This window comes from Watersipora subatra, chromosome 1 (assembly GCF_963576615.1).
Source record: "Watersipora subatra chromosome 1, tzWatSuba1.1, whole genome shotgun sequence".
Taxonomy (NCBI): Eukaryota; Metazoa; Bryozoa; class Gymnolaemata; order Cheilostomatida; family Watersiporidae; genus Watersipora; species Watersipora subatra.
The window spans coordinates 58,128,594-58,148,343 of record NC_088708.1 but is presented as its reverse complement, the minus strand read 5'-3'; the positions used below and the strand labels follow the sequence as shown (position 1 = coordinate 58,148,343).

Sequence of the window (19,750 nt, the reverse complement as noted above, 5' to 3'; positions counted from 1 at the left end):
AAGCAAAGGCAATCAAGTACTCTGCTTAGTCTGCTCGCCTATGATCAGCAAAAATGGGTTATTTATATTTAGAATGTTTGCAAGGAATTTATTGGGAAGTTTGTCTATATAGCAGATTTTTATGCAACCTTTTGCTAAAATGCTTTTTGCCTTCAATGGTTTATACAACATGCTAGCCATGTGCTGCTGAAATGCCCAACTTGACAAGCGTTCGTTGCATCTATGTCACAATTAGGAGCACAGCTCTTACCAATATATTATGGCATGCAGAGAGATATTTTATCATCAAATATTGACACATTTCCTTTTGACCTGATAATGGTGGTTATGAGTCATAACCACCATGCATAAAGCTACAAGTATATAGGAGTTGTCTGCTTTTGTCAACAGATAACCTATTTTCCTTGTCTATTTCATAAGATGGCAGCTTGAGCTATTTGCCAGTAAATGTATTCTAGTTGTAAATCATCATAAAACGCTTTTCACTTTGTTTAGTAGTTAGGGATACGGAATTATGAAGAATTAATATTAGTGTTGGGTGAACTTGTGCTCAAATAATGAAAAAGCAAATTGCGAATTCTATGATACAGAACTTTATGACATTGTATTATATTTATTTAAGATATTAAGCTGTTATTTTGCAAAAAACTACCATATTAGCAAATAATAAAAACTTACTATATAATGTTACATGTGGCTTGCACAATAGAATCAATGTAATATTGTACAGCTAACTACTCGGCACAGTTGATCTCTTCAGCTATCCATATTTCAAGGACATCTCACACAAGCTGCAGTCTATTCCAACTACTTGAAATGCTGCCGTGACATCAGCTTTGCTTAGTCCGATATCGACAGCAACATTTTCAACACTGCATGCCCCACAATGCATTGTTGTTTCTTCAGCCCAACAGAGTAGGTTTGCATCTGTGAATATCTGCAACAAAATTTTATGTAAAATTTATCTTCAAATAATATTTTAAACTCCTCAAAAAATATTTTTAGATGACAACATCGTTAACTTTTTGGAAACATTTTTTCATTATACTCTACATGAATCAGCTAACCATCAGTTTTGATAAGCATACAGGAAAAGACAACAAACTGTAATACAAAATGCTGAAGATATCTGTGGTTGCTTATTGAGTTTTGTTCGCAATTTTCAACGGCACAGTCTCAAGACATGCTAATACTGAATGATTCAGTTGGCTAATTTACAATACCACAATACCCGTGACTAAAAACTCATTTGTAAATATCGAATCACGGGTCGCAATGATTTTGTTAATGAAGATTAGCCAATAGCAGATTAGGATTTTTGGTCAGCAGACTCATTTCCTATTTACAAATGTTATCTACATCCATCTTTGTTTTGATACTAATTATTCTACGAAAAAAAATTTCAATAATTCTTAATGAGCAGTTTGTTCACTTTTGACATTAACCAATAGCATTCATTTTGACATTAACCAATAGCATTCATTTTGACATTAACCAATAGCATTCATTTTGACATTAACCAACAGCATTCATTTTGACATTAACCAATAGCATTCATTTTGACATTAACCAATAGCATTCATTTTGGACCAGCCAATGAAAGTAGCAGACTGCTGTTGTAAATCGGCGAACTGCACACGAACACTCCCAGATTTAGATGTGAGAACCACTTATAATAGTCCAGCGTGAGCTCTTCAAATTGAAGTTGCTGTCAGTTGGTCAAAAGAGTAACCTCTAACATCAACTGACAGAAGTATATGTCACCATTGATGAGCTGAGAGCGAATTAGAGCTGAATGAATCATCAAATAAATGAGCAATAAATCTTGAAATTTATTTGTAAAGATATTCAAATATCGCTTGAGCTCACCTGGAATGCTTTGATGTAATCCCAATCTTTTGTTTTAGAAAGAGTACACCAGGCCTTATTGTATATACCTGAAGACTTATGCACGTTTACAGATGCATTATAATCCTTGTAATGTTCCAGACCTCCTACAAATAGCCTGTCACATATAATCAGTACACTTGTATGAATACTCATGAATAAATTGATAAGATTGCATTTTCAAATATGGATTTGAGCTACTATGCATGGTAATGACAAAATGATAAACACTGACCAAATCTTGAAGGCTTGCACATATCTCTAATGGCTTCTCCTTTTCCAGGCTTCATGATATCTTCACCGAGAAGATAGTTTTTCTTGTTGTTATAAAACATGTCACAAGTCTCACCTGAAATACAATAAATGACTTTTATATTGTCCCTAGTGTCATTCAGGAATGTACACTAATGTGCTATAGCTAAAATAGTATGAAAACAAGCCATCCATTTTAATGTTATGTATAGGTTCCATTTCAATGATTTAGGGAAAAACTCTAGGCTTTGATATCTTTACTTATGTTCAGTAAAAGTAAATTATTCTAATTTTTATAATTTTTTGTAAATAATTTCATACACATATTTTTTATATCGTTAATATTATATCATTTATATACATGATTTTATAAGAAAGGAAGTGATCAAGGTTATCTTGAGTGTAATATATGTATCGGATGCAATATAACTTTTTAACCCAAGTTATTTTTAAGTTATGCATAGCCCTTTAAGATCTACTTCAAATAATTTTTTTGTAAATTTATATACCGAGTTGTATACCCATAGCTAGTATATACAGAGTTGTATACCCATAGCTAGTATATACAGAGTTGTATATCCATAGCTAGGATATACAGACTTGTATATCCATAGCTAGTATATACAGAGTTGTATATTCATAGCTAGTATATACAGACTTGTATACCCATAGCTAGTATATACAGAGTTGTATATCCATACCTAGTATATTCAGAGTTGTATATCCATAGCTAGGATATACAGAATTGTATATCCATAACTAGTATATACAAAGTTGTATACCCATAGCTAGCATTTACAGAGTTGTATATCCATAGCTAGTGTATACGTAGTTGTATATCCATAGCTAGTGTATACAGAGCAATATTCAAACAAGCTAGTGTCTACAAAAGAAAAGTGTATACGGAAGAAGCCTCAACGCCACTAATTTATTTAAATCCACATTAACTGTTGCCAGCTGTTACGAGCAATTCTTATGTCATTCTATTAGAAGAAAGTACGCAGTTGGCTGCCTCTGACCTCTGCCTCTGACCTCAACACCATGAAAATCTAGACAGAGCGGATTTAAGATATGGATTTTATAGCATACCTGTAACCTGGTGTTTGAGAAGCTTGCTCTAGACACTGATAATTACAAAGTCATGCAACTAGGACACGCTCGTAGGTAATAACTATGAAAGATAGTCTTAGGACTAGACTAGAGCCCCGGGGGTTCCCACTCTTCTTTTCATCCCCAGGGCTAGTTTGAGATGTTATAAAACGCACCCTTTCCACTGACTTACACATTAATAAAAAAGCTACCCCTTATCGCTTCATCATCACAGACTAATTGCCCTCTTTTTTGGCTCAATCACTCAATGAGACAGGCTTGGCCCCTATCCACTGTACCAAGCTAAAAAAAACATATCCTTTTTATGTAAACACTCTAGAGTGTCTGGCCACCAAAAACACCCCTAAAACGTACTTTTTTTCGTCGATCCCTTAGGAATGAAAGTTGAAAGTGTAAACCCTCGGGACTAGAGAACCTACCGAGCATGTCTGAGTAGGCTTCATTAAGTGCTCCGGACTCTCCTAAGTATTCCATATTTCCACCATGCCATGCCGTAACTCCATGGCCTATTTCGTGGCAGACGATATCTAGTGCGGTCATGGGGTAGTAGTTTTTGTTGCTGCAAGTAGCACTTGAATGTAAAATACACTGGGAAATTAGTTTAATGTTATCTACTCTATTTCAAGGTATATAGCATGCTATTACCAGTTAACACAGGCCTCATTGATTGCATGCGCAGAATTTTGTGACTATGTGAAAATTGGCGCATTTAAAACAACAGCTATAGTAAACCAAAAATAAATGACTTTTGCGTCCGTCTTGCGCTTTATCACTTCTGATAATTTAACATTGATTCAAATGTCACATTTCATGAACAACAAATCTGTGAGTCCTCTTAACCGAATCTCAAATAAAGCTGCATTCAGATAAAAGTAATTTCAATGGAAATGAAGACCACTCATTTTAACAAATCAAATATAGGAAGGTGATTTCTCATTCATCAATTACAAAGGCTTATGAAGTGAGAGAGCTGTAGCTACCATTCACTTTGTAAGATATTATACCATTGTTTACTTTACTGAAACACACTATAATTTAATTTAATATAATACCGCATAATATTATATAAAATATGATACAATATGACAATACAATATATTAGAACATAATACAAAGTTATATAATATAATCTTTACTATAATAAGAGCAGTGTTTATCCGTCTATCTGAAGCCATGCTAACAGCGTTACCATGGTAACAGCATTAGTGGGAAAACATTACCTCCAAGAGAAATTGAACTTCCACCCTCCAGTAGGCAGATGGGCATGCTAACCACTACACTACTCGGCCTCCTTACTGCTTCACCAAACATTTACGCACATACTGATTACTCATGACAATCTCTCGCAGTGCACAGGACTGCCAATCGTACTAGTACACTATATTACTAGTTAGTCCGCTGCTATACATACCCGTCTCCAAAGATGAAGAACTTATCCCTAAATGATGCCTCTTCAGTCTGGTAGCCATAGTGAACATAGAACTCTAAGTATGACTTATCTGTACCTACAAAATAAATTTCCTGTTGCTAATAGAGCTCATCACATGTTGTGTTGTCACTATATTTCTTTCATACAAACAGTTTGTGGATACTGAAATGATACCACATCATATGATGCAATACGACTTTACGATGATACATTGACATGACGATATGACGATACTACAATACCGCTACATAAATGTCACACAGTAGATGTGGTGACACCCCGAGTTCTTATATACGACCCCTTGTGCGGGTCTATCAAGAGAAGATTCAAACTTTTCATTATATATAGTACTTTATTGGCAATAATTTCATTTTCATTAGACGTTGTCTTTATTGCAAGTGAATAACGAATGAATCAAGCCATAAGAATGTCAGTCCTTATATACTAAAAACATTATTCTGGTAATTTCCAGAAAAACAGCATTATTAGTCAGTTGCTAAAAATAGAATATTGCGTAATAACTAAGTAAGTGAACTGTGTTAATAAAGAAATAGTATGACTCAACCATGGATTGCGCAATACAACATCAGCTACATTTAACTATTGCACAACATGCATGTACAAAGTTAGCAGTCTGATGTAGATTATATTGACAATAAATAACCGAGCTAAAGCCATGAATGCCTCAATAAGTTTGCTTGATGAGATATTCTGAGTATGAATTCTGTATGCGAATTTATCAGCTTGTACTTGTAGGTTAATAATGCTAAGGTGCAATTGCAAATCTCAAGATTTACAAAAATTCCTGTGACAAGTTTAAATGACTTCACTAAATCTTTAAAACTTCCAAGCGAGGAATAAAATTTCCTAAAGACACAAAGGTTATTTTACAGTGATTATTTATGTATGAAACTGTAAAACTAAAGATCTTATTAAATTTAGACAAATTATAGAGATTTCTCAAAAACAGATTTTATCATGAAGATTGTAATAAAGTGAATCGAGCGAAAAGTGTTGTTGTAAAGCATCAAACCTAATCATGTTATAACAAGGATGAATTGATTTGTGGTGTTCATGAACATGTCTATCGCTACCTCCCTGTGTAATCATTAAAAATGATTTCATCAAATATCTGGGCATAGATCTTCATTTTAATAATTCCTTAGAACCACAGATATGTTAGTAGTTTTATTAAAAACACTTAATTCAGGAATGCTTCAGTTGAAAACAAAGAGTTTAGGAATATTCTTAGCTTTTCAAAAGTTTGGCGAAATCTTTAGTTTTAGAAGGTTTTTTATATCATATTAGTATATTGTTTAGCACAGATTTATGTTTCCATCACAAAGTAGATTAAAACAAGCATTAACCTTGACACACATTAGACAATTAATACACTCCAGTTTTTTGACATAACTTTATACAATTATTTATAGGTACTGATTGTGGTGGAAACTTGCGGCTAATCCATTTTCATTGTTTTACACATACTACTTGTGTTTAAATTATTGGTGAGAATATTGCTAGGGCTGCTATCAAGAAACAGATGTTCTGGTATGTTTTGCCATTTTTAAACTGATAAAGAAAGTACATGAAGTGAAACTAGCGCTGCCTATATAAGCTTCATGACTCGGGTTGATCTAAATTATTCAGCTCTCCTGTTTCATTCTCACAAATAAACACTCCTCATACTTTCGCAGAGAGTTACTACGGTTTAACTTACGGTAGGGTAATATTTCATCTCCTACCAACTTCCTCCAGAGATCAACAAATCGAACCCCATGCTGGAAAGCTTCGTTTCGTGGGCTGAAACCGCCAGTGAAGTTATACAAGTCCCAGTTCTTGTCTTTCGCCCAATCACATATGAAGTCTGTTACAGTGATGTCCGGATGAAAAAATCGATTGTTGCCTAGTGTGTATGACTGAAAGACAAATATAATATTACACAATAAAAATATGCCTCAATCCATAAATATTTTGTTTATTCTAACAGTAAATATGAGTAACACTCTTATTATAGATCACTCTTTGAAAATTCAGTTTACTAATTCTGTTTTTTGTGCAGTTGCACTTAGTTCAAGCACTATTTTTAGTACATACCACTAGTACTCTGGTAGTCTAGTGTACCATGAGAGATCATCAGGTATAATAACTATATGTACTGTAGAATTGTAACTAGTACCCTGGAAGTCTAGTGTACCATGAGAGATCATCAGGTATAATAACTATATGTACTGTAGAATTGTAACTAGTACTCTGGTAGTCTAGTGTACCATGAGAGATAGTCAGGTATAATAACTATATGTACTGTAGAATTGTAACTAGTACCCTGGAAGTCTAGTGTACCATGAGAGATCATCAGGTATAATAACTATATGTACTGTAGAATTGTAACTAGTACCCTGGAAGTCTAGTGTACCATGAGAGATCATCAGGTATAATAACTATATGTACTGTAGAATTGTAACTAGTACCCTGGTAGTCTAGTGTACCATGAGAGATCATCAGGTATAATAACTATATGTACTGTAGAATTGTAACTAGTACCCTGGTAGTCTAGTGTACCGTGAGAAATTGTCAGGTATAATAGCTATATGTACCATTATAATTAGGACCCCGGTAGTCTAGTTTACTGCGAGAGATCGTCAGGTATAATAACTATCTGTACTGTACAATTATAACTAGTATCCTGGCAGTTCAGTACACCGTGAGAGATCGTCAGTCGCAGTAACTATATCCACAATTATTACGAAATATGGTAAGGCAGTCGATTGGTGCAGGTTTTAGAATGTTTAGAGTTCAAATCTCGTACAATGCAATCTTTTTTTATTACAACCAACTATGGCTTTGAATGTAAAGCTTTATAGTATGGCTTTACAGAATGGCTTTTACAGTAAAGAATATTTTTAAAAAAAACACCAACAATAGCTAATCCAGATAACTAATCCAGTAGACGCTGACATGGATTATAAGCATCTAAAAGTTTAAGCAAATTTCAAGTATTGAAAATCTTTTTTACATACAATAACTCTATTAATATTATATTTTAAAGGCTCATTTTCTTTTACGCAGTTTAAACTACTTAATTTTGCAATTTACTAGAATAACTTAAAATATAACGTATTCAGTAAAATCAGAAGGCCTACGTGTAAAGCCTGTTAAGAAACTGTTACACGCAATAGCAGGGCACCGATAAGGTGATACCTTGACTCGTCTATCTTCATCCACGTGTCTACACTGATGGTTGTGCTTGATTACTTCAATGTCTGTCAAGGAAGCCCCGATGTTATCATTTCCGACAATGGCAGGAATATATGCCGCTGTCTGTAGGTTGTTCCAGGTCTTTTCTACCTTTCCAGTATGCGCGTTCACCAAGCCTAACAACATTAATTCCTGCTTGTTTAAATATGACAAAAAATTTAATACTGCGACAAAAGTTTAATGAGCAACAAAGCAAACTAAAATCAACTGAGTAATAATATTGCACATTAACTTATAATTATACTGAAACAGTTTTGCTGATTTGTCGAGGTGACTGATCAGGTGACAAGACATCTGTGACTAGCAACAGTGTTGATAAAAATTCTTTACTCTACCTTGTCAATATATTTGCTGCTATTATAGAGTATTAACCGTAAAGACCTCTCAGTGCACTTTAGTTATGTTTTATGAATCACCTTTTCTTTTACATACTTATAGTTTCTACGACTGACACATTTTGCAATTACTCCCTACATTGTGAGAAGGGAGTGTAACTATGCAATATCTATACTATATGTGTAACTGAAAATATCTTGAAATAAAACATCTGATTTGTACATATAGAGCTGTTGAGATCAGTTCCCATTCAGCCAACAAGTTCTACTCCAGTTCTTAGGATGCATGGAAGCATTAAGGCAGAAATGTAGCCTAGATGGAAGTAAGCGTATAACCTGTTATGTATGCAGGAACAGGTCCATAGCCAGCCTCGGGAGTTACGCCATCTTGCCAGTCTACACCGTAGGAAGCCCGCCAGACTAGCTTTGTTACTCCATCAGTCTGCGGAATTGAATGTTTTATTTACTGGTTTGTAAAACATATTTACGATATATCACCGCTGTCGACACTCAATTGGCAATAGGAATTGTGCTTCCTACGTTGTTTTCAAAGATTTTAGTGCTATAAACACAGTCTACCATTGCTCAATGTGTTTAGTTATATAATTATAACTGTTATTCCTATTTAATTGCTAAACAAGTCTTTGGGTCAAGGGGTGAAATCTTACCCCGTGCAACACATAGAGCTTAGGTTCATCATCATCCCAGTAGACCTTTGTAAGGCCCTTGTGGTGCCAATGAATTCTGAGCAGATCTGTAGCTTCAGTTCCTGGGAGTGCTGGGATGGGTGAGAACTTGCTAAGCGTTTCTGGCACATATCCTTCTATTCTGTCGACATTACCTTCATAAAAAGTTGTTGCAGCAATTTTAGCAAACACGGTGATACAATATTATTAGTGTCTTTCCAAATAGTTCTTGTGGTAATAATCCAATTTTCATGAAAAATTCTCAATCATATTTTTGAGTTTCTCAAAATTTATGTTTGCCAGGCAGCAAGTCACTGATGCTAGCTCAAAATTTGACAAGCAGTTATGGTGAAAGCCAACCATATTGCAACATGCATAGGGAGTAAAGATGTTGAGCATACAATTATGGCTGCTGTCTGCTGCAGTCAAACTCTATAGCCAGGAAGCGCTACTACAATTCCTGATGATCAGAATTAACCCAAATTGAAAAATTTATAACACGATGCAGATGATCAAACTTTAGATTTTTATGTATTTTATGAGATTTTTAAAAACCTCAAATTAAACCTAAGAGTAGATTGAAGTTTTTATGATCGAAGTTGAATTTTTAACTGGCAGAAATGGCTACCGCTCTAGCAAATATCTTATCAATACCTAAATCGGCTCTGCTGAGTAGAGACCAGAACCTGTAATTCAATTGTAGTCTTCTTATGTTTTGTTATCCACTCACCATGTTGAAAATTTTCAACTGAACAGAAATACGGTGTTCAAAGTCAATTTTTGTTGCCAGTAAGGATATTTGTGGTTAACTTTTGTGCTTCGATGAAGAAACTCAGCTGTATATATGCATATACGCCAAGGTTCAGCACATGTGATAATAATAGTAATAACAGTAATAATAGTAATAGTAATAATAATAGTAATAATGATAATAATGATAATAATGATAATAATAGTAATAATGACAATAATAGTAATAATGACAATAATAGTAACAATAGTAAAAATAATAATAGTAATAATAATAGTAATAGTAATGTAATAACGATAATAATAAAAATAATAATAATAATGGTAATGATATTGATAATAATAATAGTAATAATGCCACACCTCAAAGTTTTATATCATATTATGTTATTTCCCTTTTAATTGCCATATATCTAAATATATACTTTTTTCCAATAGTTCTCAACAACATTTTTACAAATAAAATAACTGGCAGTAAAGTTATTGCAAATAAATACAATCTAATGTTAGTATGATGACATGATGGCTGAATTTGTGTCAACTTACTATGGTATAAAAACCAATGAACTTACCTTGTTTATTTATATGAGTTGTGACAACGGATCCGAAGACTGGAATATTGTCAACAGTTGTGATCCACTTGACCAGGTCTCCCTTCTGCTGCACTTTAACTAGTTTAACATTTTCACCATTTAGACCCTCGTTAGCGAACTGGCTGAAGGTCATTGGGTAGATATGCTTCTGTCTCAGGTATTGCAGCCTCGAGTCTGCAGGTTTCGCTGTAAACAAGTACAGAGAGATTATAGCCAATACCTATTTAATATTTTTTAGAATATTCTTAGTTTATTAAAATATTTTACTCAAGAAAGAAACATTGTTATTATTTATGTTTAAAAAACAAGAAATGATAGTTCTAACAAAAAAAACACACTTTTGTGATTTGCAAAATAATAAATCACGCAAAAATATTGTGATGTTCTTATTTTGGAGGTTGTAGCAATCGAAGGCCAATGTACATTTTTTGATTCGTTTTAAATTTTATAAAAGTTTTTCATTATTTTATCTATATTATTATGGAAGTATATCAATTGAATTTATTAAACTTACCCAAAGCAAGAAAAGTCGCCGATATTAAACAAAAGTTTTTAAACCAGTTCATTTTGCAGCTTGATTGTGACAATGGAATACCAACACACAGGGTATTTATATGTGTGAACATACCTGATTTCTATTGTAAATTTATTCAACGTCCTGTTTACCACATTCAGAGCATTTCATTATGACATGAGAGCAAGAACCTGCAACGCATGCCACTGCACTGAAATGCTATTGCATAAGTTCTGGAGCGTATACCCTTTAAACTGAAATTCCGAGAACATCGTAGGCTAGTATATCCTGAGTAAAATGGAAAATGTTGTTACTACTATGGCTTGTGCATACTTATAATTTTTATGTTATGAGTACTCGAATAACTTAACACATTTCCTCATGAGTGTTGTTTAGCGTTGCTAGTGCTAAAGATAAAGGAATGCATTTTGTTGTGTTACTTTTGAATATCTCTGGTTGTTTTTGTAAACAAACTAGCCTTGACTCGGAAATCATCTACTTGACTTTTTACAAACCAGCCTTGAATCAAAAATCATCTGCTTGACTTTTTGTCTACTGATTGTGTTTATAAAGCATTCAATTACAAGTGATACTCACAAAATCAAATGATATAGATGTTTATATTAAATGATATACATTTACGCATCATAAAATCCTTATACAAATCTCGTAAGTAGACTTCCAAATGGCTTAGTTATAAAGCGTTTGCAGGTTTTGTCGCTGTACCCCTTTGTACGAGTAAAAGATACAGTTGCAGATACATGATTGTACACGTATGGAAGAAGTTTCCTGACATCAAAACAAACCTAGCAGTAAATTAAAAAACTTAACTTTTTGAACTATATGAAAGTTGTTATTGTGCCAGTAACAATTGTTAGTGTATGTGCCAGTGTAAGTACATGTATGTGTAAGAGATGGTGTCGAGGTATACAAGCATGCCTGGCGCCTAAGCATGTTTCTGAGCATGTAAAAGCGGTTGATATGTTTTCAAGTTGGTACTTGATCAACTTTTTAAAGATATTAATAATAGGTAACTGCCTTTTTAAACAACAGATAGTGTTACAACTGAACATAAAGGCCACGAATAGCCATAGGAGATTGATAGAGATGGTTGCTCGGTGAGTGATCCGAGTTATATGAATTATATTTTATATAATTCATATAATTCATATAACTCGTATAATTCATATAACTGTTATTATGAGTTATATTTTATAATGGCTGATAGACCTGGTCCATCTCTCTGATGTTTACTGCAGCTAACAATAGTAGACGTTTAGCTAATAGCTAATAGTAGCTAAAAATAATTGGGACAGACAGCTCACAACAGTGACAGACAACTCATTACACCTCGTTCTTTTTTTATTCAACAGCTGTTTGATTCTCATAAAGTTTATTTACAGAAAATCAAAATGATTTTAAATGTTGCAAGTTGAAGACATGATAACAAAGTTATGCATCAAATAACTACATGTACATATCATGAACAATGAAAGCACATTAACTAATCAAAATTTTGTACTTGCAGTACCTTTACATTTCGTTATGAAAAAAATAATGCTATAATCAAAATTTTTGAATGCGGGCAGTCATCAAAATTTCTGTACTTGCTAGCATCAACTGAATAGAATTTTTGTGTTATGATTATTAATAAAGAGACTACAAATTTGATTATTTAAATATTCTTTGGCTAGATTGGTATGTTCTTACATGATGTTTACCGCCATATGCAAATTTATGAGAGATGAAGCGTTATTTACATGCGCATGTACAACAACATCTAAATTTTCAGTTATCAAAAAAATTATTGAAACACATTTGAGGTTAACATATTCTAATGTTCTAATGCCGAGCTGGTCACTTGTACTTCCTAAACTGAGTCACAAACATTCCTTGATAATTCTCTTGATGCTGCTTATTCCACTTGCTCATTAGCTGTCGTGTCATCACATCTCTCCTGTTTCTATCTTTAGTAAGCAAAAGTGCCCGAATGAATGCAATTTCGTCATGTGAAATTTTCTTTTTAACATCCCATCGTCCTGAAAATAGTAAATGATCACATTATTATATCAGGAGTTGTTCTCTCCCTACAGTTAGAGTACTAAAACCTTTCTCATATGAGATATTCAATTTGGCCAGTTGTATATATATGCTGCTTTTATATATATATGTATATATAGAAATGTAAGATTTGTAAAGGAAATATAAGGGAGTTAAATAAAAGAGAAATAAAGTTAATATAAGGGACAATATGTATCATTCATCAACGTAGAAGTAACAATAAAAGGTACAGATGACCTAGCAACACACTAATTACGCGAAACTGTAGATGCTACAGTGGCCTTTGTTGGTTGTGTTTAAAGGTTCCGTGTGTTTTTTAAACAGGTTTTTTCTATGTAGCCTCATTTACAAAAATTATATAGAAAATAATTGATCAGACAAAACACCTGGAACCAGCACAAGTTTGAGCTAAGAGATAAAACCACTTTTGTCTGAAGCAGTCAAGCATTGAGGATGAGCAGGTAAAACTAAAAAGCAGATTTCATGTCAGTAGCAGAAGTAGCTCTTTTAGTGATCCTTTTGATAGAGCCTGTTGTAAGAGATATATTTGCACTCTGTTATCTTTCTCCGCAGGCCAAATTTAACCGCTCTTGTTTCCGCCACACAAAGACAACTAGACCTGCTATACATATATAGTAATTATCTTTTTGACATCGTTTTCTCAGCTACCTGCTCTTATTGGCAACTTTTTACATGTGTAGCAAGTAGTTCACCATATGATATAAGTTGTTTATCTTTTTATAATAAATAAATAAATAATTTTTCAACGATCCAATTTGAGTTGTTTGGAGTTGTTTGAGTGTCATTATACAGAATAATTGGGTGTGCTGTGATATGTAAAAAGGGATTCATTATTTTTTTAAACTGCCCATGGTTTTAGCACATCATATTTTTATATGTCTGCTTACCATTTCTTAAGATACAATACTAGTGTATTACATAGCCCTAGATTATATCTTACTATAGCATGCCATTTAAGATTAGACAAAACTGTTAGGTAAACCACATCTTGCAACACCAGTGAAAACGTTGTTATATTGTACCATCAATATATAAATCTCAAAGTCCTATGTTCAGTGTGTTCTGCTACAGCTATTAAAATCTAGGAGTGAAAGATTTGCTTTGTGCTGGATTTGATCTAAGAACCCAGATTCACCACACAATAACCTAACCAATTAAGCTAAGCGAGGTGCAATGAATAGCCATCGGCTAGTACTACACTAAACTTCAGCAAACCTTACCCTATGATATCATACAGGGTTTGGTAAACCTAATGGCTTACCAAACCCTGTAGGATAGGGTTTGATGTTAGTAATCCTATCATACAGGGTTCGCTAGAGTAACCCTAGCATGATATGGCAAGGTTACTACAGAAAACCCTGCCATATCATGATATGCTAGAGAATATCATATCATACCATTCTTTGTAACGCCAAATATACCAAACCTTATACTGTACTCTATTGCATCTTGTGATAACACACCGTACCATATTGAATCATATACCATAACTACACCATACCATGCTATACAATACCACAACAAACTGTGCTATACCGTACTATTTATGCCTTGTTATATGATACTACATAAATCAACAGCATACTGTATCACTATAGTCTAAAGTTTCAGTGTTGTAGAAGTACAGTCTAACATGATGACAAAGCAATTAAATACATATTTATTCAAAAGCTCTCGGTTCAATATTATCAGATGCTCTCGTTATCACAGAATGCAATTCCTAGCCAGATAGAAGCATCTAATAGGTTCTTTCGTATTATGATGTGTACAGTATACACAAAAACTAGAAAGTGCATAGCATGAGGTTTTTTCATTACCAAATAGAGTTGTGAGGTGTGTCCGTGTAAAAACACGACTAAATTTGCCTGAATATACGTATTTGAAAAATTCAACTGCGAAAGTGGACCTTTGTTCGGCTTCTATCTATAGTCACACATCCAACCGCTATAGATGAAGGCTTTGACTACATGTTCAACTGTGGTAAATGGTAATGCCAAAAGCATTGAATCTTATTGATTATAAATTATTGGTGAACTTTGTAGTGTCACAAACTAGTTGAATCAGAGAATTAGGGATCATTGCTTGAATGTATTCAGCCTTTTCTATTCGCTGTTTCTGTTTCTATTCGCTGTTGCATGTTACGACTAAACACGCAACGCTATTTGTCATGTATACTGTTGCCTTTTACATCCCTAGACATTCGTGAGTATTTTATATCATGCTCTTGTTTTACTGCTGAAGCACACCATGTGTAGTTCCGAGCAAGCAATGTTAGTGCATGGTCACATATTGACTAGTGAAATCAGTTATACACACAAAGCAGAGATTAGGATTGTTTTGTAGCCATGAACAATCTTTAGCAACCTGAGAAATTACATATGTTTATATTCAATAAGATCTCACCGAGGTAAAAACAGTAAACAGGGGAACCTAATCACGCATTTAACCGATTAGTTGAGACCAACACAAAGAATAGCATCAAAGAGAGAACGCACTCTCAAAAATCTACTCACTGTAAATATAATTATTTTAAGCTCTAGACATACGATCACCAATAAAACATTCAACAATAAGTGAATACTGTCACTGGCCAGTCGAGGATAGATTGCTCTTTGCTAAATCAATCGCCAGTGTTTGGATTAGCCACTAAGCTATTGTGTTAGCGAGCGAATTAGTAAGCATATTATACTTCGGCAGCAGCTTTAAATGACACCTTAGACCTATTGCAACAGTCCGTATTAAACGTGGGTTTGAATTTAACCTTCCCTAATATATTCACATCAACTGGATCGATAAGTACGACATCAAAAGGCAGACATCGGCGTTTTCTATTTTCAGCAAATTGTTTTAATAAAGCGGAATCAACACGCTGGATTATAGCCCTGCTACAGTTAGCAACTCTAAGCTTGTTTACTTCGATACCTGGTCTGACCGCCATGCTGTCTATTGAGTTTATGACTTCCTCTGTCCTTTCCGGTCGCATTTCATAATCACTCGGGTTGTCCGCTACCAACTTTTTTGTTTCGTTCATAAAATCAGTTTTTCTAGCAACCAGCTTTTGCGTTATACTTCGTTCATTCTCCAAATAGTTAGTGCGACGAACTTCATATGGACTTGGGCCGAATGCGTCTCCGGCTATGCCACTTCCGTGCTGCTCTTTTCCATCATGACAGCTGTATGTTGTTTGCCGACGTAAGTTCTTTCTTGCCTTCTGAGCTGTGGAAATTCTTTCTAAAATTTGGGCTGTGCTCGGGCGAGTCTTCCGCTCATTGAGATCATCTGTAACATTTGCGACAAATTGCACGGTTTCCGATGTTGTTTGCGGACGAACTTTTTTATGGACACCATTAAATTTATCTCCATTTTCTTCAACTATGGAACGTCTTTTTGAGTTATGTTGTTTTGAAGTTGTTTCCTCGTTTGCTGCCTCATCTAAAGAGTTTCCTAGTCTTGGCATAGCGCTGACCGCTCGCCTGCAAGGACTCGCAAATTTCAATCGTTTAGTGGCAGCCGCTATTTTACTTTTATTGCTAGATGATGCTGTTGGATTCTCGGGCTTAAATCTTCCTTCAGATTCTAGCGTTTTCATAACCGATATCTGTTGAGCGGGTAAATTCGTTTTAATTTTACTCACGTTTCCTTGCAGACGAGAATATTGCAGATTAACCATCTTGGTGTTGAGGTTAAGAAGTTTGACTGAGTAAGATTCCTCTAACGAAAGAGTATCGATAGCTTTGTCAAGTACTCGACTTTCCTTTAGATTATTAATAACTGCTGTCATTTCTTTCTGGCTGCCTATTATGTTTCCTCCCGCCATCTTTTATCTATAAAAATTAGAATGTTCTCATACGTATGAGTGGTGGTAACTGAGCATTGACATATGAATATTTATTTAAAGCAAAATATAAGAACTTGCTATTGAAATGCTTTAGTAAGAATATTGACTACTGCCTTACGAGGTATTCTAACACATTTTCCGTCAGTTTTTACTGCAAAACTAATTATTTTATGCAATTTTATGTAAAAGTACAAACCAAAATTTTCATAAAATGAGACAGTAATGCTAACAGCTCTGATTGATAATGTACAAGGCGGAGACACTATATCCTGTTTTCAAAAGGTTTACTTAATCCCAGAATGTACTATCACGAAACCTTTTTATGGATTCCAGTGATTAACATAAACTATGCAAATAAGAAGGATAAATGCTAGAAACAAGGTTTCCTCTTAGCAGAAATGTTTATCAATTTTGTGAGCTCGGTGAACTTGTGAACATTAAAAGCTTGCGAAAAGTTCCAATTTTTGTACTAATGTAAATAGCAGGTAATATGCTGGTGATCTGCTATAATATCTACACAGGGATTGGCAGTATAGTGAAAGTGCACTGACGCTTGTTTATATCTATATTGAAGACGACACTGCTTGGCTTCTTCTATTCAACTCAGCACTTGTACAAGTTCATTTATTGATGATATAAAATAGTCTCCTAACCATGGAATACAACCTTATAATTGTGTATGTATCAGATCTTACACACCTGACTGACTCTTCTACCAAGTCTCACTTCCTCTAAACTTTGGACTTCTTCATATATCATAAAACCGGCAGATGCCAGCCGACATCAGCAGATGTTGGCCAATACGACTAATTCGGCAGATATTATGAATTCCAAAATGTGAGTCATAAAGCTCACTGAATATTAATTATGAAATAGGAATTTCAATTGAAACACTAAAACTATGACTAACTAAAATCCTGGACACTAGTTATAAAGATTTGCCAAGCCAAAACAAATGTTGGATACATGTATATATAAAATAGTCGAGCGCTATAGCATATACAGATGATGGCAGCGTAAAGGAACTATTAGACTCTTTTACAGTACATTCAGCACCAGAGAAACCAATTTGTAGCACTTACCTGTCATGTGTTCACTGTAGCTATAATTCACTGACTCGTACACTGCTAATATCAGAATTAAATACTAGCACAACGTTTGTATTGATTTCAAAGTTCACTGTTTGATCATACCATAAATTAAGCATTTTATTGAAAAAAATTAATCTGGTTCGAGCTTGATGTGACACAATGGTCAGAGCGTACAGTATGTGATTACACTCGCGCATGAGAATATCCTTTCCTCCGTATATTGTAGCCTTTAATCATTGCCTACACAATGCAGGGTCAACAAAACATTGTGCTATGATGTTAATGAGCTTTATGCAGATGCAATTGATATATGTGAAGTGCATTGAGAAGAAGCATGTGGCATATTTAACACAATGTTAGTCACCTTTAAGAGAAATTATAGAAAGGTACCATAGACTCAGGCTATATTAGGCTGGGCATATTTGCCATCTCTCTTGTTGCGTGTCTAAATAGAGATTACAATAATAAGTTAGGTGTTTTCACAAACTGATATTGAGGCTAATTGTCAGCTGTCTCAACCAAGCGTCTATATATTTGATATACTAATACATGGAAATGTTACATGGTCATGCATTCAATTCTGTATCTTTAGATTGTCAGGTGTGACCATTTGATGTGTAGTGTTTATTTCTTTATATAAGTTCTATTGTTCACATCTTAAACAAAACCTTCCCTCTAGCAGCTTGCTTCCGCTCATAACACATAGTCATTTTTATAGAGTTGTCTGCTTCCAATTGTAATACTATTCTTCGCATGGGTCACAGTGAATTTCAGCAATTTCTTTTCATTATTCATGCCTGAATTAAATATGCAACAAGCTGTTAGGTAAACAATATTACTTATGTTATTTAGATAACAACTTTTGACAATTTTGTAGCCATTAGATATTGTGGTCTTTTGATTTCCACAAACAGGTGTACGAAATACAGGAATTTATCAATCCAAAATCTTCAACTTTCTCACAAGAACAAGATCATCAAGATGTACTAAATAGAATATTTTTGTATCAAGTCAACAAAAATCTATTCCTACTGACATGCTTTCTGAATTGTCTATACGACAAGCTAGAATTATGTATAGAACCTTGTTATATATTCGAGCTGGTGTATCTTTGCATCTTTACTGTCTAAAAGATACAAACATAAGCAATGTAAAGGGTGACCAACACATTAGATAAGTTACAAGCTAAGAGAGCATACTTTTTGGTCAGCTACTCTCAATTGACAGAGCTGAGACCTATAAAGGGCCATATTGTGTCAATGAAGAAATCCTATCATATATACATGTACCTATCATTAGACATTGTTGTAGACATATAGTATTTCCAACATCTTAGCTTCAACATTGAAGAAGTAGCTGAGACAAGGATTACTTTGACAAACTTGAATATTGGAGCTTTTCAGAATTAACAACTGACATTGACCTGAAAGTAGCTGAACGCTGATCATCCATAGACACTACTAAAAGACTCTGGTGTATCTATAGACACTACTAAAATACTCTGGTGTATCCATCATGCTTCTCAACAGTCATGCTGAGAACTCAATATTTTTGCAATTGAACCTTTTATAGCATACTATAAGGATTTACTCTGAAATAACAGTCATTGCGATTAAGCTTGCTAATATGAAAGAGGCATTTATTAATTTGAATCAGAGTTGTCTTCTTTTTATCACTTGAGCTATTTATATTTAAATGTATTTACAAAATTTATTTGCATCATTATTATATTGTGAACTTATGCTACTATAAATAAGATAAATGAGCAAAAAACGATTTTGGCAGCCGTTATTAATAACATATATTAGATTTTTATTACTATTCCTAGTAGTGGACTGATATGCACTCAGTGATGAGCAGAAAATTAATGCCTCATTTTTGGTTAAACTTTTTATTTTAGCTGCATTAGCATTAACAGTAGTAGC

The 19,750-nt window shown here is 34.1% G+C and overlaps 1 protein-coding gene across 1 annotated transcript; it reads right to left on the bottom strand.

The window, feature by feature from the left end:
* Positions 1 to 523: 523 nt before the first annotated feature.
* On the bottom strand, positions 524 to 10,867 carry LOC137409108 (elastase-like). The gene is made up of 11 exons (XM_068095540.1): positions 10,815 to 10,867; positions 10,280 to 10,486; positions 8,940 to 9,112; positions 8,608 to 8,713; positions 7,880 to 8,052; positions 6,399 to 6,597; positions 4,661 to 4,754; positions 3,669 to 3,808; positions 2,123 to 2,236; positions 1,870 to 1,994; positions 524 to 937 (listed from the first exon to the last, which is right to left on the bottom strand). Exons 1-11 carry the CDS (start codon positions 10,864 to 10,866, stop codon positions 761 to 763), a joined length of 1,560 nt encoding a protein of 519 aa, XP_067951641.1. The 5' UTR covers position 10,867; the 3' UTR covers positions 524 to 760.
* Positions 10,868 to 19,750: the final 8,883 nt, after the last annotated feature.